Here is a 21315-nt window from a genome sequence, read left to right on the forward strand (position 1 = left end):
TTACCAAAACTATCGTGCCAGAATTCTACAAGGTTGCAACTTGTAACTGTTGAGACATAATGGCAGCAGTCTTAATATCAATAATGAAAATATTTTACTCACCAGTGATGCTATGAACAGAAGAATCACTCAGCTGATGAATGTTTTCGGCAGGTTTCTGCTTACCTCTTTCTCCATCCATTAGAGACGCAGACCATTGGCACGGACATTAATAGTATGGCTGCCCATATTCATTCGATATCATCGAACCGTTTATGACGTGGAAAAGAAAGGTGAAACGATAAATGTTGATAGTGTTGAAGGGAATGGGAGAACCCCGAGAAAAAAAAAACCTCGTCTTCCGATGTTGTCTAGCCAAGTATTACTCCATTCACAGCCGGGGATCGAACTGGAGTTCCCAGAACGTTATGCCACGCTAGTAATAAAATGGCCAACCTAAGGGATACAGAAGTGAATATAAGTTCTCTTTGTAAATTTGCGATATTGCACATTTATGTCTATGAAATCTACTCGTTTTGAATTAAATATTCTACCAAAACATAATTCTAAAACACATTCAGTTGCTGCATCATTATAATCTGTAACAGAATAATTATGAAGTCTTACCGCGTATGTTTAATTGTTTTTGTTCAATTTTTATTCCAGTTGATCACGTCACATCTTTTACGTTTGTTATTGACACATATAGTCTAACCCTCTAGCAGTACATTCAAAAGCGTGTGTCGATATCAGCTTATCATTTGGCACATTGCTGTCACAGAGAAAACGAAATCACTTCTAAATATTGATGTTTCTATAGTAACTACAATAATACTTCGATGACGCAACTTACTGTCTCATCGAGTGTCAGATAAATAATGAAGAAAAAAGAACATTTTAACAAAGCATAACATGTTTTCCTCATAAAAGCAATAAAAAGTGAATAATAAAAATATTTAATAATAATTTAGGATTTATCTCTCAAAACATTCTTCTTCTTATTTGGTATTACAGCCCAGGTGGGCCTTAACCTCCTCTATGGCTCTCTTCCATCCTTCTCTATCCATCGCCAACTCCCTCCAATTCCTTATTCCTAATCTATTCACATCCACTCGTACACAGTTCCACCATCTTGTTCTCGGTCTTCCTCTTAATCTGGTTCCATCTGGATTGTTATTGAAGACAATCTTCACTTTCCTTGTTGTTTCCATCCTTGTGACGTGTCCCAAACATCTCAGTCTTTGACATCTTATGTGCGCCTCCAAATCCGATTCCTTGTACAGTTCGTATATCTCATTATTATATCTGGCTCTCCATCCATCCACTGTTTCAATTGCTCCGAATATCCTTCTTAAGATTTTCCTCTCAAATACTGCTAGTTGTTTGCATGTATTTTTATTCAGAACCCATGTTTCTGTACCATATGTTATAATGGGTCTTATTAGGGTTTTGTAAATCTTGATTTTGATTTCTCTAGATATTATTTTATTTTTAACAATTGGTAAAAGTGAATAATATGCCCTGTTAGCCAGATTTATTCTTCTTTGTACCTCATTCCTTAGGTCATTATTTGCTGTCAATATTGATCCGAGATATGTAAATTCTTTTACTTTTTCAAACTTATATGTTCCCATTTTAACTTCCTTCACTTGATCATTTTGTCTTTTGGTGACTGACATAAATTTAGATTTCTTTGTATTTATTTTAAATCCCAGCTTCTGAGTTTCCTTATCCAATGCTATCAAGGCTTCTTCAACATCTTGTATCCTTCTTCCGGTGATGATGACATCATCCGCATAGCCTAAAATCTGTTGTGTCTTATTAAAAATAGTTCCATTAATTTGGACTTCTGATTTTATTATTGCAATGTGTAGGGCTATATTAAACAAGAGAGGTGCCAGCCCATCTCCTTGCCTGGTTCCTTTCTCCAATTTGAAATTTTCAGTTGTGATCTTTCCTAATTTCACTGTTGCCTTTGGTTCAGATGACACAATTCTGCATACATTTATCAGTTTCCTTGGAAAACCGAGTTGATGCATGTGTCCCCATATTGTCCTAAGTATTAGATTATCATATGCAGATTCAAAATCTAAAAAGAGGCAGTGTAAATCGATGTTCTGTTCCCAGCATTTTTCTGTCTCTTGTCTCATTATGAATAGCTGGTCCACCGTCGATCTTCCCGGTCTGAATCCGCACTGATAGTCCCCTACTATTCCTTCCATATATGGTAACATTTTTTTATATAGGATGTTAGTCAAAATTTTATAAACTGTACACAGTAAAGTTATTGCCCTATAGTTCTCACATATATTATCACCCTTTTTTATGTATTGGAACTATCATCCCTGTTCTCCACTCCTCAGGAATAGTCTCGGTTACCCATATCCTTTGTATCAAATATAATATTGTCTTTTTAAGTTCTTTACCACCCTTTTTAATCATTTCTGTTATGTGGTCACACCCAGGAGCCTTGTTATTCTTCAACTTGTCTATTGCCATTTCCACGTCGATCATCTCAGGTGGTTCTACTAAAGGTTCAGCTGTATATACTTCTTGTTCCATTTGCTCACTTTCTCTTTCATTTCTTAGTTTAAAGTGGTCTTCATAATATTCTTTCCATCTTTCCAAAGCTTGCGCTTCATTACTAATAATTTCTCCTTTACTGTTTTTAATCAGTTTAGTTTGAGGTTTAAATCCTTTCTTGAAGTAATTAACCTCCTTATAAAAGTTTCTTGCATTTTGATTGTTATATTCTATACTCATATTGCTCAGTTTCTCATGTAGCAATGCTCTCTTCTTATTTCTAAACATGTGGTTTGCTTCCTTTCTTTTATTTTTATACTCTAATTCATTTTGCCGAGTATATCTTCCTATCATCTTCTTATATGCTTTGTTTTTCTCTTCTAATATCAATAAGCACTCTTCATCAAACCAGTCATTTCTTTTTGGTTTATCTTGTCTACCTAGTATCTTATCAGCTGCTTTATTGATACTAGTTTTAATTTCTCTCCACATATCGTTTATATTATCTTCATTCTCATTAAATATATTTAAGTCTAAGTTGTTAGTGACTTCCCTGGCGCAGTCCTCTGAGGTGGTTCTGTTCTCAAGCTTATCTATATCCCATTTAATCCATTCTCTTCTTTCCTGTTTGTTTGCCTTTACTATTTTTACTCTGATCTTTGCTCTAACTAGATAGTGGTCTGATCCTATATCTGCTCCTCTCAGGCTTCTTATATCATTTACAGCTGAACTGTGTCTTCTATCCGTCAATATATGGTCTATCTGGTTTGATATTTGGCCATTTGGGGAGCGCCATGTCTCTTTATGTATGTTTTTGTGTGGAAACCATGTTCCACCGACTGTTAGATCTCTTCCGATTGCGAATTCTACCATTTTCTTCCCATTATCGTTTGTTGCATCATGTAAACTATGTTGTCCACATGCTGGAGCTAAAAAGGCTTCTTTGCCAACCTTGGCATTAAAATCACCTAAAACTATTTTCATGTCGTGTTTGGGAGTACTGTCAAATACATTCTCTAGTTGATTGTAAAATATCTCCTTAGTTTCCTCTAATTTGTCTTCGGTTGGTGCGTGGGCTGATATAAGTGTCACATTATAAAATTTGGTTTTAATTCTTAGCATGCAGATTCTCTCATTATATGGTTTAAAATCAATAACATTATCCGTCACTCTCTTAGCCACATAAAAACCTGTTCCAAACTCATGTTTCCCCGTTCCATTACCACTATAAAATATTGTATATTTTTTTTTATGTATTACCCCATTACCTGGCCATCTCATCTCTTGTAGTCCACATATATCAATTTTGTACACGGACAATTGTTCTGCTAATTCTTTCATTCTTCCAGTGATGTATAAAGAGCGTATATTCCAAGTCGCACAATTAATATCATTAATCCTTTTTCTTTGCTGTGGTCGGTGTCCAGTAGAGTAGTCCTTCCGAGGCCATTTAGGTTTCCTAACGATAAGATTTTTACAGGGTGGGTTGTCAGCCACACGCCAAACCCCCAACCTGGAGGACCGGGTCACTTGATTTCGGGGTTTCCGCCCCCTAGATCAGTTGCTTCCACCACAGCTACGAGTCTGATCTACCCGTGGATTGCCTCTTCCGCTTCATCCGCTGTTGGGATTCTCAATCCTCTTCCACCTTCAGAACCGTTGGGAATCCTCTTCTGGGTTGCTTCTTTGTCTGGGTTCTCATCTTTGGCCTGTCCGGCATGGGAGACCCTGCCAGTAGCTACGCTACCGCCGACATAGCCCAAAGAATCACTGGACCTCACTGCCCTCCCACCAACGTCAAGGTCATGCAACCCCTAGGGAGGGCTCTCAAAACATTAATAACGATAAAATAAATATTAAAAAATTAAACCATAAAAAATTGAACTTGCTTCACTAATTTGTTAAGAGTCCATCGTTAATGTCAGATTTTCACCCTGGAGATTCGACTTCAATTCCCAGATTACTCATGAGGAAATTGTGATGAAGATACATAGTTTGATGCATGCAAAGTTTGGCTGTGTATCGTATCAATTTACAGTGTTACGAAATGCTTATACAATATTACCACAAACTCAGCTGATTATGGATGTCAAGAAGTTACAGTAATTAAGGAACCCGTGTTAAGAAACGCACCTTTGAAAGATAATTACCGCGCCTTCAACCTTGTTCCTGTCGAACGCGCTCTAAGTCCACAACCAGTTTGTTCACTTTGTTGTCTTTTTCTCACAGTTACAGTGGCTCAAAAAAGTATTCACCTACATACTCTCTTCAAGTGTAGTAATACAAAACTAGCAGAAAATGAAACAGTATAGTGACACTTATATACATATTTATTGTTTATCACATAAGTCAAATAAATCCATGTATTGTGGTCCTCCAGATTGGGGGTTGGGCGAAGGGCTAACAACCCATCACCGTAAAAAAAAAAACTTGTTACGAAACCTTGCAATAAGCCTCGAGTGGGACTGATTCTCTGGCACGACCACAGCAAAGGAATACGGTTATGAGATTTGGTACTTGGAACGTAATTAGTCTTTAGAGAACAGGAGGGGTAACATTAGTAGCAAAAGAACTAGCTAGATATAGAATAGACTTCGTGGGCGTACAAGAGGTTAGGTTAGATGGGAATGGCATATCACAAATAGGAGATTACTTGTTGTATTATGGGGAAGGAAACAATAATCACCAATTAGGAACAGAAATCTGTCTTGCTACGCAAACTCAAAGGGACAAGAAATAAGTTAAAAAAAATATAACGTAAAATTTGCTTTGTAGTTGAGGGGAATGGCTTTCCTATTTGTCGTTCACGAAGATAAGCTAGAAGCTAGATCTTTCACACCTTGCACTATAGTAGAGGAAAATTGATATAAATAAGTCGAATTTAACTACATGAATGACTACAGCAGAGTCTCTATTATCCGTGGTAATGAAGGGTGTGGGGTGAACGATTAATCGAAAAAATCGGATAATCCGTACCACATAAGGTTTTCATAAGTTAATTGCATAATACAGTTTCCTAATTTCCTCTGTGGTATTGTATTTTTAACATGACAGGTAGTGGATCAGACGTTCATAATTTAAGTCTGGTTTTAAATGACGGATTTTTACGAGGCAAGGGAACTCCTTATGACGACTGTCTGTGGAAAGATAGGAATAGTAGAGGTCTCATGTTGTAGATTTACATACTTATTACACTTTTTATTTGTTTTTAATTAAATCGTGCACAGTTGTAATTGCTATTTCGTATTCTGATGCGAGATGAACCACAATCTCTCTTTTCTCAAACCACTCAAATACTTGCACTATTTATCGTAGCACAACTCCTTTTCTTTGATACGTATGGAAGGCATTTTGCATAGAATTTAGGCTCCTCAAAGAGCAGACCATACTGTATAAGAGTAAAAGTTTGTAAAAAAAACACTCTGTAAAAAAATTCATACTAATATAATGTACAGTACTTCATATTTTTTCTGCAGCAAAAAAAAAAAAAAAAGCGAGAGAGAGAGACAGTCGGATAATCCATCAATCGGTTAATAGGGTGACGGAAAATCGAGGTTCTACTGTATTATTAATTATTGTTGAACACTTGCAAGAAATTCTCCACCCTCTTTGCCAATAGATATCGGGCAAGATAAAGAAACAGAAGACAAAATGTGAGAAAATGTGCAGATATATTCGAGAGACGGTGTGGGATTCGGATTGGCGCTCCAAAGCGTATATTGTAATTTATTTGATTGATATGTAAAAGATGCGGGATATGAGTATATATGTAAGGAGATTGCCGTGTCTCTAACCTTGGTGCAACCATCTGTCAATTCGTTAACATTGCGGTCGTCTGTCCAGCACAGGCTCATGGACAATATACCCTGCAATGGCGCAAGAATCAATGTCTACATGGAGGTGCAATTATATTTATTAACACCAGCCCCAGGACGCGTTCCCTATTTCATTAAACTTCTCTTGATGCACGCAACCACCTGTGTGAATATGTAGCAGCTATTTTGAATTGCCCTTCAGAAGTTAGAAGAGAGTTTATTTTCCTTCAAAAACTTGAATTAAGAAGATGACACATACTTCATCATTTCACAATTCAGTTCCTTTAACATGTTGCGAATGCTCTTGGCGTTTCTAATTTATTTGTCTTGGACTCTTATACGAAATAAAACATAAATTTGAATCTTAACTTAATATGCGCCCAAATAAAAAAAAATAACATTTTTGTTCCAGAAGAATTTCTTACGTAAAAGTCATTCGACGTACAAGGAGAGAAAAATTGTAACGTTTTGGAGCTCTCATAGATTGTTTCTCTCAGCCCCAAATCTCTTGCAAGGATGCGCGATCACGTTCCTTTTAATTATTTCTTCTTCCATTTCCCCCTTTTTATCGCGTCATTCCACACTGTCTGTCTCGCTTCATGATCTAATTATTGGGTAGGGTGTGCTCATCCTGCCTGTTTTAGTATTTATTTAATCCTTAAATCCATCCTTACCTAACCTAAGAACTATATACCAAGAATAAAAACATTCATTGCAATTCAAGGGATTTTATAAATCACTGTCACACTCCTATAACCTCAGAAAGTCAGGCATCTCCCGTTATTCATAAAATTGTACGGTCTAAGTAAGTATAATTAACTTTATACGAGTTCAAATAAAATAACTATTGGTAGTTCTACTCTGATGTAAATTTCACATATTTTATAAGGACATATTTAAAAGTGACATAAATTCTGAAGAACATCTATGGTTTGTAATGTTATCTAAATATGAGTACACACATATTCATTTCTTGTAAACTACTAGCAGTAGTACGAAATGAGGTCATTGAAGAGGAATTTTATAACTAAGTGCTTCTTTGAACATTTGGTGATGCATAACAATGGGCTCTTACATCTGCTGACAGCTAATTCTTTTAGAAAACCGACCCAGAATTTTTGTAATGCGACCTTCGTTTGTTATACTTTCTATGTTGTTTTTAATGACGATAAGTCTGTGCAATTGGCGGTAGTAACGCTTACTAATAGTATGTTAAAACGGAAGCGAAAATAATTATTTGTTGTTAACTCACTTTGTTTAGAAGGTAAACTGAAACGGATTGACATATTTCATAGATTTAAAAATCTTCTATTGAAGATATAATCACAAAAGGATTTTTTTTAATATAGAAGCACACGGTCAAGAGGACCGCAATGTGAGAGACTCTAGTTTTAGTCCAACAATATATCCTTCCCTACACCTCATTGCCATCTATGTCTCGTGAAACCTACCTGCGTATGAGGGAAAGGAGAAAGTGGACTGAGAACCTTTCCTCCCTCGCTACGCTTAGACTTGCAGTCAGCTAGCTCACTTACCCCCACCATTAAGGTTCTTATTATGAGCAACGACCCACGAATGCATTTAGTTTCATGAGATAACTAATGATCTATAAGTGGGTGTCGTGCACCGGTCTCTGCTAACATCCCTCTGGCGTGTCGTGGTCACAGATGGAGAGAGGGAAAACGGGAGTGATAGAACAAGAGAGCCTAAGCTTAAGGAGGGATGTTGCGAGATCATGAAGATAAGAAAAAACTGTTTTAAATAATATTTGTTTATTAACAACATGAAGAAATTTTTTCCTTTGTATCCACACGACTCAAATGAGCTGACAAGACGCCAGAACTCAACTATGAGTGCACACAGATACTTGTGTGACTTAAATTGTGGCTTTCTGTTAACGTACCTCCAGTAACGAATGTATTATACAAATCGATACCCGGCCCCGGAACAATTTTTCCTTGAAATTATTCAAACCTGCTTTACACGGAGCTACTACCTGAAAGCCAGATTTGTATAACATGAAGAAAGTTAGCTATTTTCCAAAAATTGAACAAGAAAGTAGAAAAAGGTGATTCATTCACAACGTGAAAATAAGTCGCGTTAAGAATAAGGATGAGATGAGCTGGTTTAAGTTGTCTTTGCATATTCCTTCAATTACATGAAAATTTAGGCAACCCTTTATAAGAAAGAAACCTGTCAAGTTGGAAAATTTTCTACGGAACCATCATGTTTTGTCGTAGACGAGTTTTGCTGTAGTAATTATCGGCACGTTTTAGTAGAAATGATTTATTGCATATTTATAATTGCTAATTGAATTGCCTTGTAGCTATCAATCAACTGAATATCAGTAAAATCCTTCCAGTAGAAATTGCTGTGCACAAAAAGACAACTTGCAGAAAACTATGTTTTCGATATCAGGGATGCTAAAACCTCTTTTTTGCGCGAAAATCTCGAAATAGATTTAATGTACAGGGACAACATTTTATTTTTAAGTCTTGTGTAATGAGAAATTTAATAAAAAACATTAATATTAATAATTCTGAATTATTTTTTTTTTCATGTTCCTATTTCAATTGACATGAAACCTTCATTGTACAACTAATGTTACGTGATCTCACTGAAGCCGCAAACAACACAGGGCAACAGTCTATCATTCATGCTCTAAACGGTATTCGCACAGACGACCATGAGCTCTTTAACGCCAATGGGCACATTAAACTTTTTACACTATGACGTCCAACATAGAAATGTGTTCGTTCAAAAATAAATTGATTCCTCTGTTTAGAATTAAAACCACACCATCAGATGAAAGTAAATTAAATTAAACATTCAAAATTCCATCAGTGTTTAGCATTCCACAGCGCGGAATAATTTAGAATGCATTAATCCAGTGTTAGCAAAATAGATGGTTCAGTGTAACTCCCTCGTTACACATTTTATACACTAATTACTGAATGATTCATATAGGTAACATCATACAATGAAATCTATTTATAATAGAAACTGTCTTTTTTTGTGACAGGGATCGCACATGGAAGGGAGTCTAGATACTATAACAAAAACTATCGAATAAAAACTTTAATAGAATTGACTTATTCAGATCTATGGAGATTGGCGTTCATTTCAAAGCAGTAGAATGAATTCATTCGTTTAAAAATCAGAGAAAAAGAACATTAAATAGTAGCAATGTACTGTCCGATAGTTAATTCGATATTGGCTATATTGGACTAGGTAACGAAAGTCACTTGTCAGATAAAGTAAAAAAAAAAAAAAACAAAAAAACAAATTCTGAGATTATCTCACGAGTTTCAATCACAAACTTGACAACTTCAGATTCCAATCTATTGAAGCTTAGCGCGGGAAACGTGAAAAGCGATGGCGATGTGAAAACTGTAATATACAGGGCGACCCATATTTATGTTCAACTTTTTATTCGTTTATCACAAGTAAATGAATTAACATGACAGGATCAAAGGGGTGTATACGAATTGAACACAATACAACCCTTATTTCTTATTCGAGTAGAGCACAAACAATCTGAAAATTTTCATTCGCGTTGAGCACAAACAATTTGAAATCGTTCATTCGCGTTGAGCACAAACAATTTGACACATTTTTCTTCCCATTTTCTACAGACTTAGGATTGACAGCATTGATTTTGCTGGTAACTTATGGTTAAAAATGTTGGTCAAAATTATTTTGCTGGTATGGATAAAAATGTTGGTCAAAATTATTTTGCTGGTGAGGTAATGACTTCAGTCTAAATTTACATAAAACTCAAAATATAATATTTTCATTGAAAAATACATCGAACGCCGAATCTCAGTCACAGGTAAATTTGTTAGGACTTATATTGAATTCTAAACTAGCTTGGGATGAACATATTAATTTGTTAAGTATTAGGCTATCAAGAGTAATTTACTTATTACGAGATTTAAAACCTTTAATACCAAAATTCTACCTCATAAATTCTTATTACGCCTTCTTCAATAGTATATTATCATATGGTATTTATATTTGGGGAAATAGCAGTAGCATATCCAAGATTGTCATTTTACAAAAAAAAAAAAAAGCTATACTCATTTTAACAGGGTCTGCATATGACGCTCACTGTAGACCACTATTTATTCAAGAAAAAATTTTGTCATAAATTTATATATATATTCTAATGTCTAATGAAAATTAAGAAAACCCTTAATACTTATTACCCAAAAACAGAAGTTCATCACTATAATACAAGGTACAGTTATTGTCTTTCAGAACCTAGAGTTAGATTAAGTAAGTCCAAAAATGGTTCAATTCTATTGCTATGACAATGTTTAATAAGTTACCACAAAAGGCGCATGATGCAAGTCATAGACAATTTAAATCTGTTTTGTATAACTGGTTAATCAACCATCCACTCTACAGTATTGGTGAATTTATTGACTCCAATGTAAATGTTTTCTAAATTTATAAGCTGCATTGCTCTTTATTATTACGATTATTATTAGTATTGGTTATTGTTCTTATTATTACCAGTATTGTATTTCATTTGTATTGTTGTATTCATCTGTTTTTATATTTTACTAGCCGTACCCGTGCGCTCCGCTGCACCTGTTAGAAATAAATATAAAATAATTACATAATTCAAATAGGACGTTTGAGCCAGGGAACATTCGTGTTTGATAGAAGGATAAATCGTTTAATATGTTACTTAATTTAAATTGTATTTAAATATTAAAATGCGATCATTTTGGTCCAGAAAGCACTCATTTGGTGCAATGACGATTCCTTAACATGTTTATTAATTGTTATTACATGCAAACATAGTTTAATGAAGATTGACATCATTTAGATTTAATGTGTATACTTTATTTTACTTGCTATATGTTTCCATTGAATTATGGTAATAACTTAATTTTAACCCTTGTTGTTTTCTACGTATTCAGTAAATGGCGCTTGGCCCACTATGGTTCTGAACCCTTCAAATAACTTATATTGTATTATATAGTATTATATTATATTACATTACATTATATATTATATTATATTATATTATATTATAGTATATTATATTATATATTATATTATATTATATTATATTATATTATATTATATTATATTATATTATATTATATTATATTATATTATATCAGAAGTTACTGTAATAACATTATAGCATTATGTCCATCTAGAGAAACTACACTTTCCAATGGTGAAATAATAATTAATTATAAAAATCGGTTAATTTAGCTTCCGATATTACTTCATACAAACACAGAAACATTCGCTGTAGGCTATCTTTCATAGCTCTCGATTGTTGCTGTCCAACGCCCCTTATAGACGAAGTCATTTGTTTAATTCATTACACGGCCTTAGATGGCAGTTATTTTAATTTTAAAACTAATTTATCTCATTAAATATCAGTCCTATCAAAATTTTTCAAAGAATAAAACTTATCGCAAATTATTTTTAAAGAAACTTTTGTTATGTAGCATATTTCACAAAAATCAATAATAAGCGAGATATTTCGAGTTATTTAATTCAGGCCCCCTTATAACCCCCCTTTTAAATAATGTATTTTGAATGCCATATAGTCTAAAATTTAAGTTACAACGAACTTAATTTATATTCCAATTTTCATCGAAATTCGTTCAGCCATTATCGCGTGAAAAGGTAACAAACATACATACAGACAGACAGACAGACATACAAACAAAAATTTCAAAAAAGCGATTTTCGGTTTCAGGGTGGTTAATTATATGTGTTAGGACCAATTATTTTTGGAAAATCGAAAATTACCAGAAAAATTTCGGCTACAGATTTATTATTAGTATAGATGTCAAATATTATCTCTTGTAATTTAGTGTATTATGCCTATTGCAACAAACTGTTGCTCATGACATTAATAAACGATTGATTGATTGATTGCTTGATTGATTGATTGATTGATTGATTGATTGATTGATTGGTAGACATAAAATTACATGAAATGTATGTCAGCACAGCTTCAGATCAATGTACAGATCTTATAATTATTTTATCTCTGCCTCAGTACAACGTCACATTAGTGGTGGAGAGGAAAGGAGACGGCAGAAAAATTATTTAATATGCTGACAGCCACGACTAAGATAAAGCACTTGAAATTTAGCGGTAACTGACAGGCAGAGATAAAATGTAAGATCCGTAGAACATTGAGTCAACACTAAGGGGGCGTATAGAGATCGAAGGGTGTGTTTCTGTTTTGCTGAACTTCAAGACAATGTTAACTCATTTAAAGGTTGTGTGACTGTAGCCTGTATATATTTTCGTTGGGTTTTACTTTGTTTATACTGTAGTTTGATTTTTCTATTATTTTATTTGTATTTCTGGCGGTGTGGAAGAGAAGGCCTAATGACCTTATCTACACCAGAATACATAAATAAACAAAACAAATGAATATATAAATAAAAAAAAATAAATGTGAAGCACATGATGAAATGTTTTCCTCTCGGTGCCTGATCTACAACTGTTTTAAATTTAGTTAACCCTGGCAGGCATTTGGCTAAGGAGTTCATTAATTCATGTAAGTGAAGTTAAGTAAGGATTCATCTTTATGGACGAGAAAAGCTTAGTAAAGACAATTTGTTATGGTTGTCTATAGTTGGGTTTTCGAGATTTCCGAAAATTTAATAACCAGTTCAATTAAAAATAGAAGCAGAAAGGAAAACCCGCGCAACGCCGGGTACTTTCAGCTAGTATTAATAATAGCTATATCTGAACTGCAATCGAATACGAGCGCTCCTCATTCGGTCCTCAAATTTTATTCATATTATTGTATCCTCTTTTTATATTGATTGTATTATTTTATTTCTATTATTGTAATTATATTTTGTATTCTATATATTTAAATAATTAAATAATAATAAATGATAAGGCACTGCTATTCATTTCACGCACCACCAAAGAAAATGTAATATTCAATGTACAAACTTCATTCAGTAAGAAATTAATGCATTACTTCGATATTTTATTACTTAAATATTACACGTAACACAAATAAGTAACACATTTAACAATCATATCTACATTTTAGCCCTTATTATTCTGAAATTACATGTGTAGCAAGATTTATCATTCAACTGTTTCTGGCCGCTTTGTTGATTATATGGCCGGTTTAGACGACCATGAAATCTTGAACGTGAATAAAATAGGGTGCCATTCCATGGGTAGTTAGTTACTTAATGGTTCTGAGTTTAGATGGTCATGACTTTGTGATCTTATAGCCTGTCCAACTTGAAATATTTATTTAATGCACATTTGTGCTATCGTAGGGGGGGGGGGGGAAACATTATATAAGACACATTCGCCTCGTTTCACAAACTTTACTCTCGTGCCAAAAAGAGAATCTTTACGAACTTGTCTCATAAATATTATTTGGTGATTATAATATAACATCATACAGTGGGTTGTGACGTTACTGTTGCCATCACATTACACAATACAACTTTGTGAAATAGTGCTTTAGATTGAAGATTGGTAGTAATGAAGTGCCAGCCACATTTAATCTTTGGTAGCTCACCTTATTGTTTTGACTATTATACTGGTTTCCGATACTGATACAGGAAGGGCTTGGTGCTACGGGCCCTGGATCTTAACAGGTCGTCGTTCAAGGATGGTACCTGACTCTGTGAGTGCTGAGATAGGATGATCCACCTGTTAGCGTCGGATTCACGACACCTGTCGAACTTGGATAATCATCGCATATAAGGGCGCCAAAGCAAGCCTAACTGCGAAGTCCTCGAAAAACCAAGCCTTGCTAAAACGGTCATAAGATAGATTAAAAATAGTTTGTTTGAAATTATTATGTTTTTTTTTTAATGTGTGGTGTAATTTTTGTTGCAGAGATGGAAGACTTCATGAAGGTGACCAGATCCTAGCTATCGATGGCCAGCCACTTGACTCCAACATCTCCCACCAGCAGGCCATCAGCATCTTGCAGAAGGCCCGTGGGCTGGTGGAGTTGGTGGTAGCTCGTAGTGGGCCTGAAGAGACCCCTCTCACACCACCATCCCCCTCTCCCATCGACCGTTCCCCCTCGGCTGTCAGCGACACATCAAAGGCCGGGTCCGACATGGTGGTGAGTTTATGGTGTAATATCTTAGTGTTGTCATGGGCACGTGTGAATGTGTGTTCATCTGTTCATCACTGTCGAAACACGTGCTAATAACTTGCGACGTCTGCCGATAATCATTGTCGCCGCTGCTACTGACGTCCTGCGCAGACTTCACATTATTTTAAATAGGCGAGTTTTCAAGAACGATAATAAAATTTTTGTATCGGACGTCCACATAGACAGGTTGGGATTTTTGACATATACTTTTGTTTATTTTTTTTTTCTCTAATGCCACTCAAGTTACTGCTTGTTCTTTTACAATTTTCGATTGCGTGTTAACATCAACCTATCTACAACACTGGATGTCCGAAACTACATAGAAGTTGTTATCAGTGCTTTTGTTTCTGGCGGAACGGGCTGGAACGGCGTTCCGGCACCTTTTTGTTGCATTTTTCATCATGGAACCGAAATATGTGTGAATAACTATGTTTTTAATTTAATTTTTCTTTGAATTCCGTTTAGATCTTGAAAGTCTTAGTTGGACGGAAAGTGAGTTAAAAACGACAAAATTCTCGTGAAGTGAACAATAACCATCTCCCCATTCGCTATAAAACATTCTACACAGAGTTCGACCCCCCTTTTTCTCCAGAAAAAGTACTGGTTATTATTATTATTATTATTATTATTATTATTATTATTATTATTATTCATTTTTCGTACAATCAAAAGTAGTACTGACTGTCAATCACTTCAATGTAACATTAATTCAGTCGCTAAATGGTCGGAAGACAATGGTATGGAAATTAACGTATCCAAAACTAATGTAATAACCTTTTCTAGAAAAACTTCTTCACTGAAATTTAATTATTATCTAAATAATGTTCTAATTAACAGAACGGATTGCGTAAAAGATTTGGGAATATTCTTTGACAGTAAATTGTATTTTCATAGTCACGTTGATTACATTTACAATCACGCAATCAGAATGTTAGGAATAATACGGTCAATAACTTATTCTTTTTCCACGCCCGATTCTCTTTTAATGCTATACTATACATTGGTGCGATCGAAACTCGAATATGCATCTGTAGTTTGGAACTCGATTACAACTACGGACTCGGCTAAATTAGAAAATATACAAAGAAAATTTATATCCTTATGTTCATTCAGATTTCTGCCCATTAATTCCGGGTATAGTTATGAGAGAAAATGTGAATATTTTAATTGTCAAAATCTATATGCTAGACGCCATGAGCTAGATTATCTGTTCTTTTGTAAAGTCCTCAAAGGTGATATATCCTGTGACTCTTTCTTAAACAATATTACCTTACGTATTCCAACAAAAGATATGAGAGCCCACAAACTTTTCTATATTAGAAATTCTAAATTTCTTTCACCAGTCTGCAGATGCATTAAAAATGCCAACATGCATGGCAGCGAATTCGATCCCTTCAATGTATAGACTTAGTTTGCTCTTGGCAACGATTTATCATTTATGTATTCTTTTAGCCATTATACTCAATTATCATTGTCTCATAGTATTCTTAGTTATCCATTCGTCATTATTGTAATTAATTGTAATTGTATTTATGTTTAATAATTATTTTTGTTTTATGTTTTTGTTATATTTGTGCTGAACTGTAATTGGCCACTGGCTGTTGTACAGCACATTAAATAAATATAAAAAAAAAATAAAAAAAATAAATATTATTATTATTAAAAATCAAATGAGTATGCCATTAGGAAAGTCCAGGATAACAGATAGGGCTTGGAATTGAACGGGTTACATCAGCTGCTTGTCTATGCGGATGGCATGAATATGTTAGGAGAAAATCCACAAACGATTAGTGAAAACACGAGAATTTTACCGGAAGCAAATAAAGAGATAGATTTGGAAGTAAATCCCGAAAAGACAAAGTATATGATTATGTCTCGTGACGAGAATATTGTACGAAATGGAACTATAAAAATTGGAGATTTATCTTTTGAAGAGGTGGAGAAGTTCAAATATCTTGGAGCAACAGTAACAAATATAAATGATACTCGGGAGGAAATTAAACACAGAATAAATATGGGAAATGCCTGTTATTATTCGGCTGAGAAGCTTTTATCATCCAGTCTGCTGTCAAGAAATCTGAAAGTTAGATTTTATAAAACAGTTATAGCCTATTACCGATTGTTCTTTATGGTTGTGAAACTTGGACTCTCACTTTGAGAGAGGAACATAGATTAAGGGTGTTTGAGAATAAGGTGCTTAGGAAAATATTTGGGGCTAAGAGGGATGAAGTTACAGGAGAATGGAGAAAGTTACACAACACAGAATTGCACGCATTGTATTCTTAACCGGACATAATTAGGAACATTAAATCCAGACTTTTGAGATGGGCAGGACATGTAGCACGTATGGGCGAATCCGGAAATGCATATAGAGTGTTAGTTGGGAGGCCGGAGGGAAAAAGACCTTTAGGGAGGCCGAGACGTAGATGGGAAGTTAATATTAAAATGGATTTGAGGGAGGTGGGATATGATAATAGAGAATGGATTAATCTTGCTCAGGATAGGGACCAATGGCGGGCTTATGTGAGGGCGGCAATGAACCTCCGGGTTCCTTAAAAGCCAGTAAATAAGTAAGTATTATTAAAATCAAATAAGTGTGTCGCGATATCGTGGGCGTTCAGTAAAGTGTGTCGTCAGTCAAAAAAGGTTGGGGACCACTGATATACGCTAAAATATCGTAGTTGACACAGATCGTGAAATAACCAAAAAAAAAATATATTTCCCTTGGGCTACCATAACATTCAACTTTCCGTTTTCTAAATTGTTTCTGCTGTTTTTGCTTTAATTGCAGTCCCGTGTATTGTGGCTATATTGGTTATTGTGATATTTGACAAGTTATTGTAAAATGTTGGCCCCAGTAACTCAGTTTTTACATACTGTAAATATCGTAAGAAAATAATTACTGTGACAGTTATCATAGTCTGTATCTTAACGTAATATAGAAAGAAGATCGTATTGTCAGCAATTCAACTTGTTTTGCGCACCGAAGTAACACTGAACGTTGTCTATTGAAACTTGAAGCGCAGGTGACTGAAGCTGATTTTCCTTGGACGATACAAATGTGTTTTATTTTCGAAAAGTATGCTGCATATTTCCGCAGCGGAGCGAGGGCGTGTACCGCTATGCTGCCTACTTGCACACTGTTGAGTGGCTTAAATGTGGCATTGTATGTAATGAACGCACTCGAAATAAAAATACTTTGCCATAGAGAAGAGTGATGTAATGCGCGATTACGTAGTAAAAATAGAATATGTAGAAGGTGTGTCTGTTCACTTGCAGTGCCGCGTCTGTGGCTGAAGCGCTGGCTCGCTGGTCTTTCATCCAGGCGGCCCGGCGTCAATCCCCGGGCAGGTCGTGATTAAATTTGTGGCGGATATGGCAGACAGTTTTTATCGGAGCACTCCTGTTTCCGTGTAACTTACCACCAGCAGTCCTCACTTTCCCCTCATTTGATATATAGGATAAAAAGGAACCTATTTTATTCACAGTGGTAATAGATGAAGTCAGTGCGAACAAGTTTTGTACAATAAATTTTTTGATACGTCCAATAGTTTTAAGAATACGAAATGTAACGTGTTGCAATATTGCAGTGCTTCTTGAGGTCATTGCTCCCCAGTGGGAGGTGAGAGTAACTGCAACCATCCACTCCGCAAGACTTGCGAGAGGAGAATGTAAACAAAAACGTCTCATCAGATACGTTTCTATCAAATTACTGTAGATGAAAACGTAATGTATTGAATGAATTAATTACGCAAATTGTTTGGTTTTTAACATTCTTTATTACGCTGTAATCTCTTTAGCTCTAAATGTAATACCACGAAACTTATTTAGCATTCACAGTACGGTATCTGTTGATTTGCTTTTTACGTAATTATAAATTTTTTTATAACACTTATGCCACATTTACAATCTGTCTACAATAGACAATAAGTAAATATTATAAATGAATATGACATGAGTGGAGATGTTATCCCATGACAACACTCCAAAAGAAAAATAACAATGTTTTAAATAGTTGTAGTAAAAATGAATGGAAGGTCCTTTTAAGTCTTCTTATTGTTTGACTATTATCCAGCAAATTTAATGCATGATGATTCGGATGTTGATTTAATCGTTGCAGGTATTTTTTGCTGAACTTAGAGGTCTCTTCTTTTACAGTTGAAATGTTTAGATCATGATGAATGACATCATTACGTACATACCGTGGTGCAGTGACAATGGAACGTAAAGTTTTGGACTGATACCTCTGCAGTATTTCAATGTTTGAGTTGCTAGCAGTTGCCCACAGTTGGATGCCGTATGTCCAGATTGGTTTTAGTATGACTTTATAAACAAGAAGTTTATTTTCTAATGACAGTTTTGATTTATGTCCCAATAACCAATAGATTTTTGATGTTTTAAAATTTAATTATTTACGTTTAGTTTCAATATCTTTTCGCCATGTTAAGCGGCGATCTAAGTGCATACCTAAATATTTAACATCGTCTGCTTCAGGAAGTTCTTTGTTGTACAGTGTTACAGGAGGACAGTTTTCAGTTCTGGTTCCGAAAGTAACATGAACTGATTTGTTTTCACTCGTTTGTATTCTACATTTAATTAGCCAGTCTTCTAATTATAAAATAGTAAAGAATGTATATTGTTATCCTATTAAAGCAAAACTATTTCCATTAAAGATCCCTTTACATTTGATGTAAACTCAGAATAACATTATTACGAATATACATTCTGTAACTCAATCTCCATTTAAGTTGTTATATTTGAATAAATTAAAAATAAATTAATTTAGAAAAGAAGTTAATTAAGTTTACAGTAATGTTAAGTAATTTGTTCAGTGTTACGAATGTACAGTAATTTGATCGAAACGTATCTGATGAGACAAAAAAAAATTGAATAATATTGGTGATTTCATTTGGTTGATCATTGCGAATCTAAGATACCGTAGAATGAGTTATGTTCGTTCTGTATGCTTTCCATTAAAATATATATGCTAATCTGTTTTTGGAGCCTCTTCTATCACTATAGCCGATCGTCATCAGTTTTTCAATTCGTTCTCTTTCTGTAAGAATCGCTATCATTAATCACATGAAATAACCGTTGATATCCGGTTGCTTTTCAATTGCTTTGATTAGCTTTTGTCTGTGATTATTTAATTCATGGTGCCTTATTGTCTATGGTAATAAATTAATATAGACCTATTAAAGAATAAGTCTTTGTTATGTGCACATACATTGGGATAATACCACAGTCTAGTATATACAGTCACGAAGATTGAGTTGTGAGGGTACTAGGAACAATAGACTGTGCCGGTACTATTTCGCATTGTCTGTAATGAGGCGATAGTAGCGATCCTAGTGGTTAGCACCTATCTATGGATGCATATTCCCTACGTATTGAGCTTCGTGACTGTATATACTAGGCTGTAATAATACATAGTTTATGAGTAAATTTTAAGATAATATAATTTTGTACGTTTTGAAACCTGAAGAATATAAAAATGGTGCAGATTTCGTGGCATATAATCTTTATAAATAAAATCATAGTTCTTATAACATATGTTAACAATTTCTTTTTTCATAAAAAATGAAAAATAGAATAGTTACAAATAGCGTTCCACACTTTTTACTTATCTTGTACATAAGTGAACTTTAATTTTAGTCGTATTTCCATATTGTGGTTGTAACGATTTTGGAGCTTCAGTAGTTATATTAAAGTGTTTCACGTTTTGTTTCCACAGCTGAACACAGAGTGGGCACAGGTTGAAGTGATTGATCTTATAAATGATGGCTCGGGGTTGGGTTTTGGAATTATCGGTGGTCGCAGCACTGGAGTCGTGGTTAAGACCATCTTGCCCGGCGGGGTTGCAGACAGGGTAAGTGTTTGCACAAGCGTTTTAAATTGTATTGCATGTATGATATACAATTATTATTATTATTATTATTATTATTATTATTATTATTATTATTATTTATTATTTATTATTCTGTTTTATATGCCGTAATAGTTCTAACGAGAAAAGTTTATGTTGAATGTTTAAAGGATAAAATATTACAGAAGTTTCAATATCGGACGTAACTTGCATTGATATGGTGTTTGCTAGGGGGATAGACTTTATTTTCTGGTCTCAATTATGTTTATTTATCTTATCATAGACCCATACTAATGGCTCTCCAACAAAATGAATTGAGATGATACAAAGTACCATAATTCAATTATTGTAAATATTCGTACTTATGCAGGTATATGGTATAAGTTAATATTCATTAAAGAAGTGAAGGAAAAATAACCATTAATAACAAACTCATAAATTGCATTAAATTTATTTCACTCACATTCATTCACAATCAACATATACTAATAATAAATCTGTAACCTAAGTTTTTCTGATAATTTTCGCTTTTTTTTTTTTTTTTTTTTAATAATTGGTGTCAACATATACGAGTAATTAACCATACAAATACCAAAAACGGCATTTTTTTTTAATTTTGTTTGTCTTTCTGTCTGTTACCTTTTCACGCGATAATGGCTGAACCGATTTATATGAAAATTGGAATATAAATTAAGTTTATTCTAACTTAGATTTTATTCTATATGGCATTCAAATACTTTATTTAAAAGGGGGGTTATAAGAGGGCCTGAATTAAATAAATTCAAATATCTCGCCTATTATTGGTTTTTATTAAATATTACATAACAAAAGTTTCTTTAAAACTATTTCCGATAAGTTTTATTCTATGAAAAATTTTGATAGGACAGATATTTAACGAGATACACGAGTTTTAAAATGACAATACATTATATTAGCACTGCCTCAGACTAATAGGCTATAATTAAATGAAAACAAATGACTTCGTCTATAAGGGGCCT

The 21315-nt window shown here is 34.3% G+C and overlaps 1 protein-coding gene across 15 annotated transcripts in view; it reads left to right on the plus strand.

Annotated features, from left to right (window-relative positions):
- The window catches only part of LOC138699780 (multiple PDZ domain protein-like), a 1065748-nt gene that overhangs the window by 270133 nt on the left and 774300 nt on the right, over positions 1-21315 (plus strand). For all 15 annotated transcript variants that reach the window (XR_011332076.1, XM_069825918.1, XM_069825919.1 and 12 more), the window contains 2 exons: positions 14184-14418; positions 20186-20320. Coding sequence is in view for 14 of the 15 variants with exons in the window: in XM_069825918.1 (XP_069682019.1) it covers positions 14184-14418; positions 20186-20320 (370 nt within the window). In the remaining variant the exon portion in view is untranslated. The remainder of the gene's footprint in view (positions 1-14183; positions 14419-20185; positions 20321-21315) is intronic.

The sequence above is a fragment of the Periplaneta americana genome, chromosome 5, assembly GCF_040183065.1.
Source record: "Periplaneta americana isolate PAMFEO1 chromosome 5, P.americana_PAMFEO1_priV1, whole genome shotgun sequence".
Taxonomy (NCBI): domain Eukaryota; kingdom Metazoa; phylum Arthropoda; class Insecta; order Blattodea; family Blattidae; genus Periplaneta; species Periplaneta americana.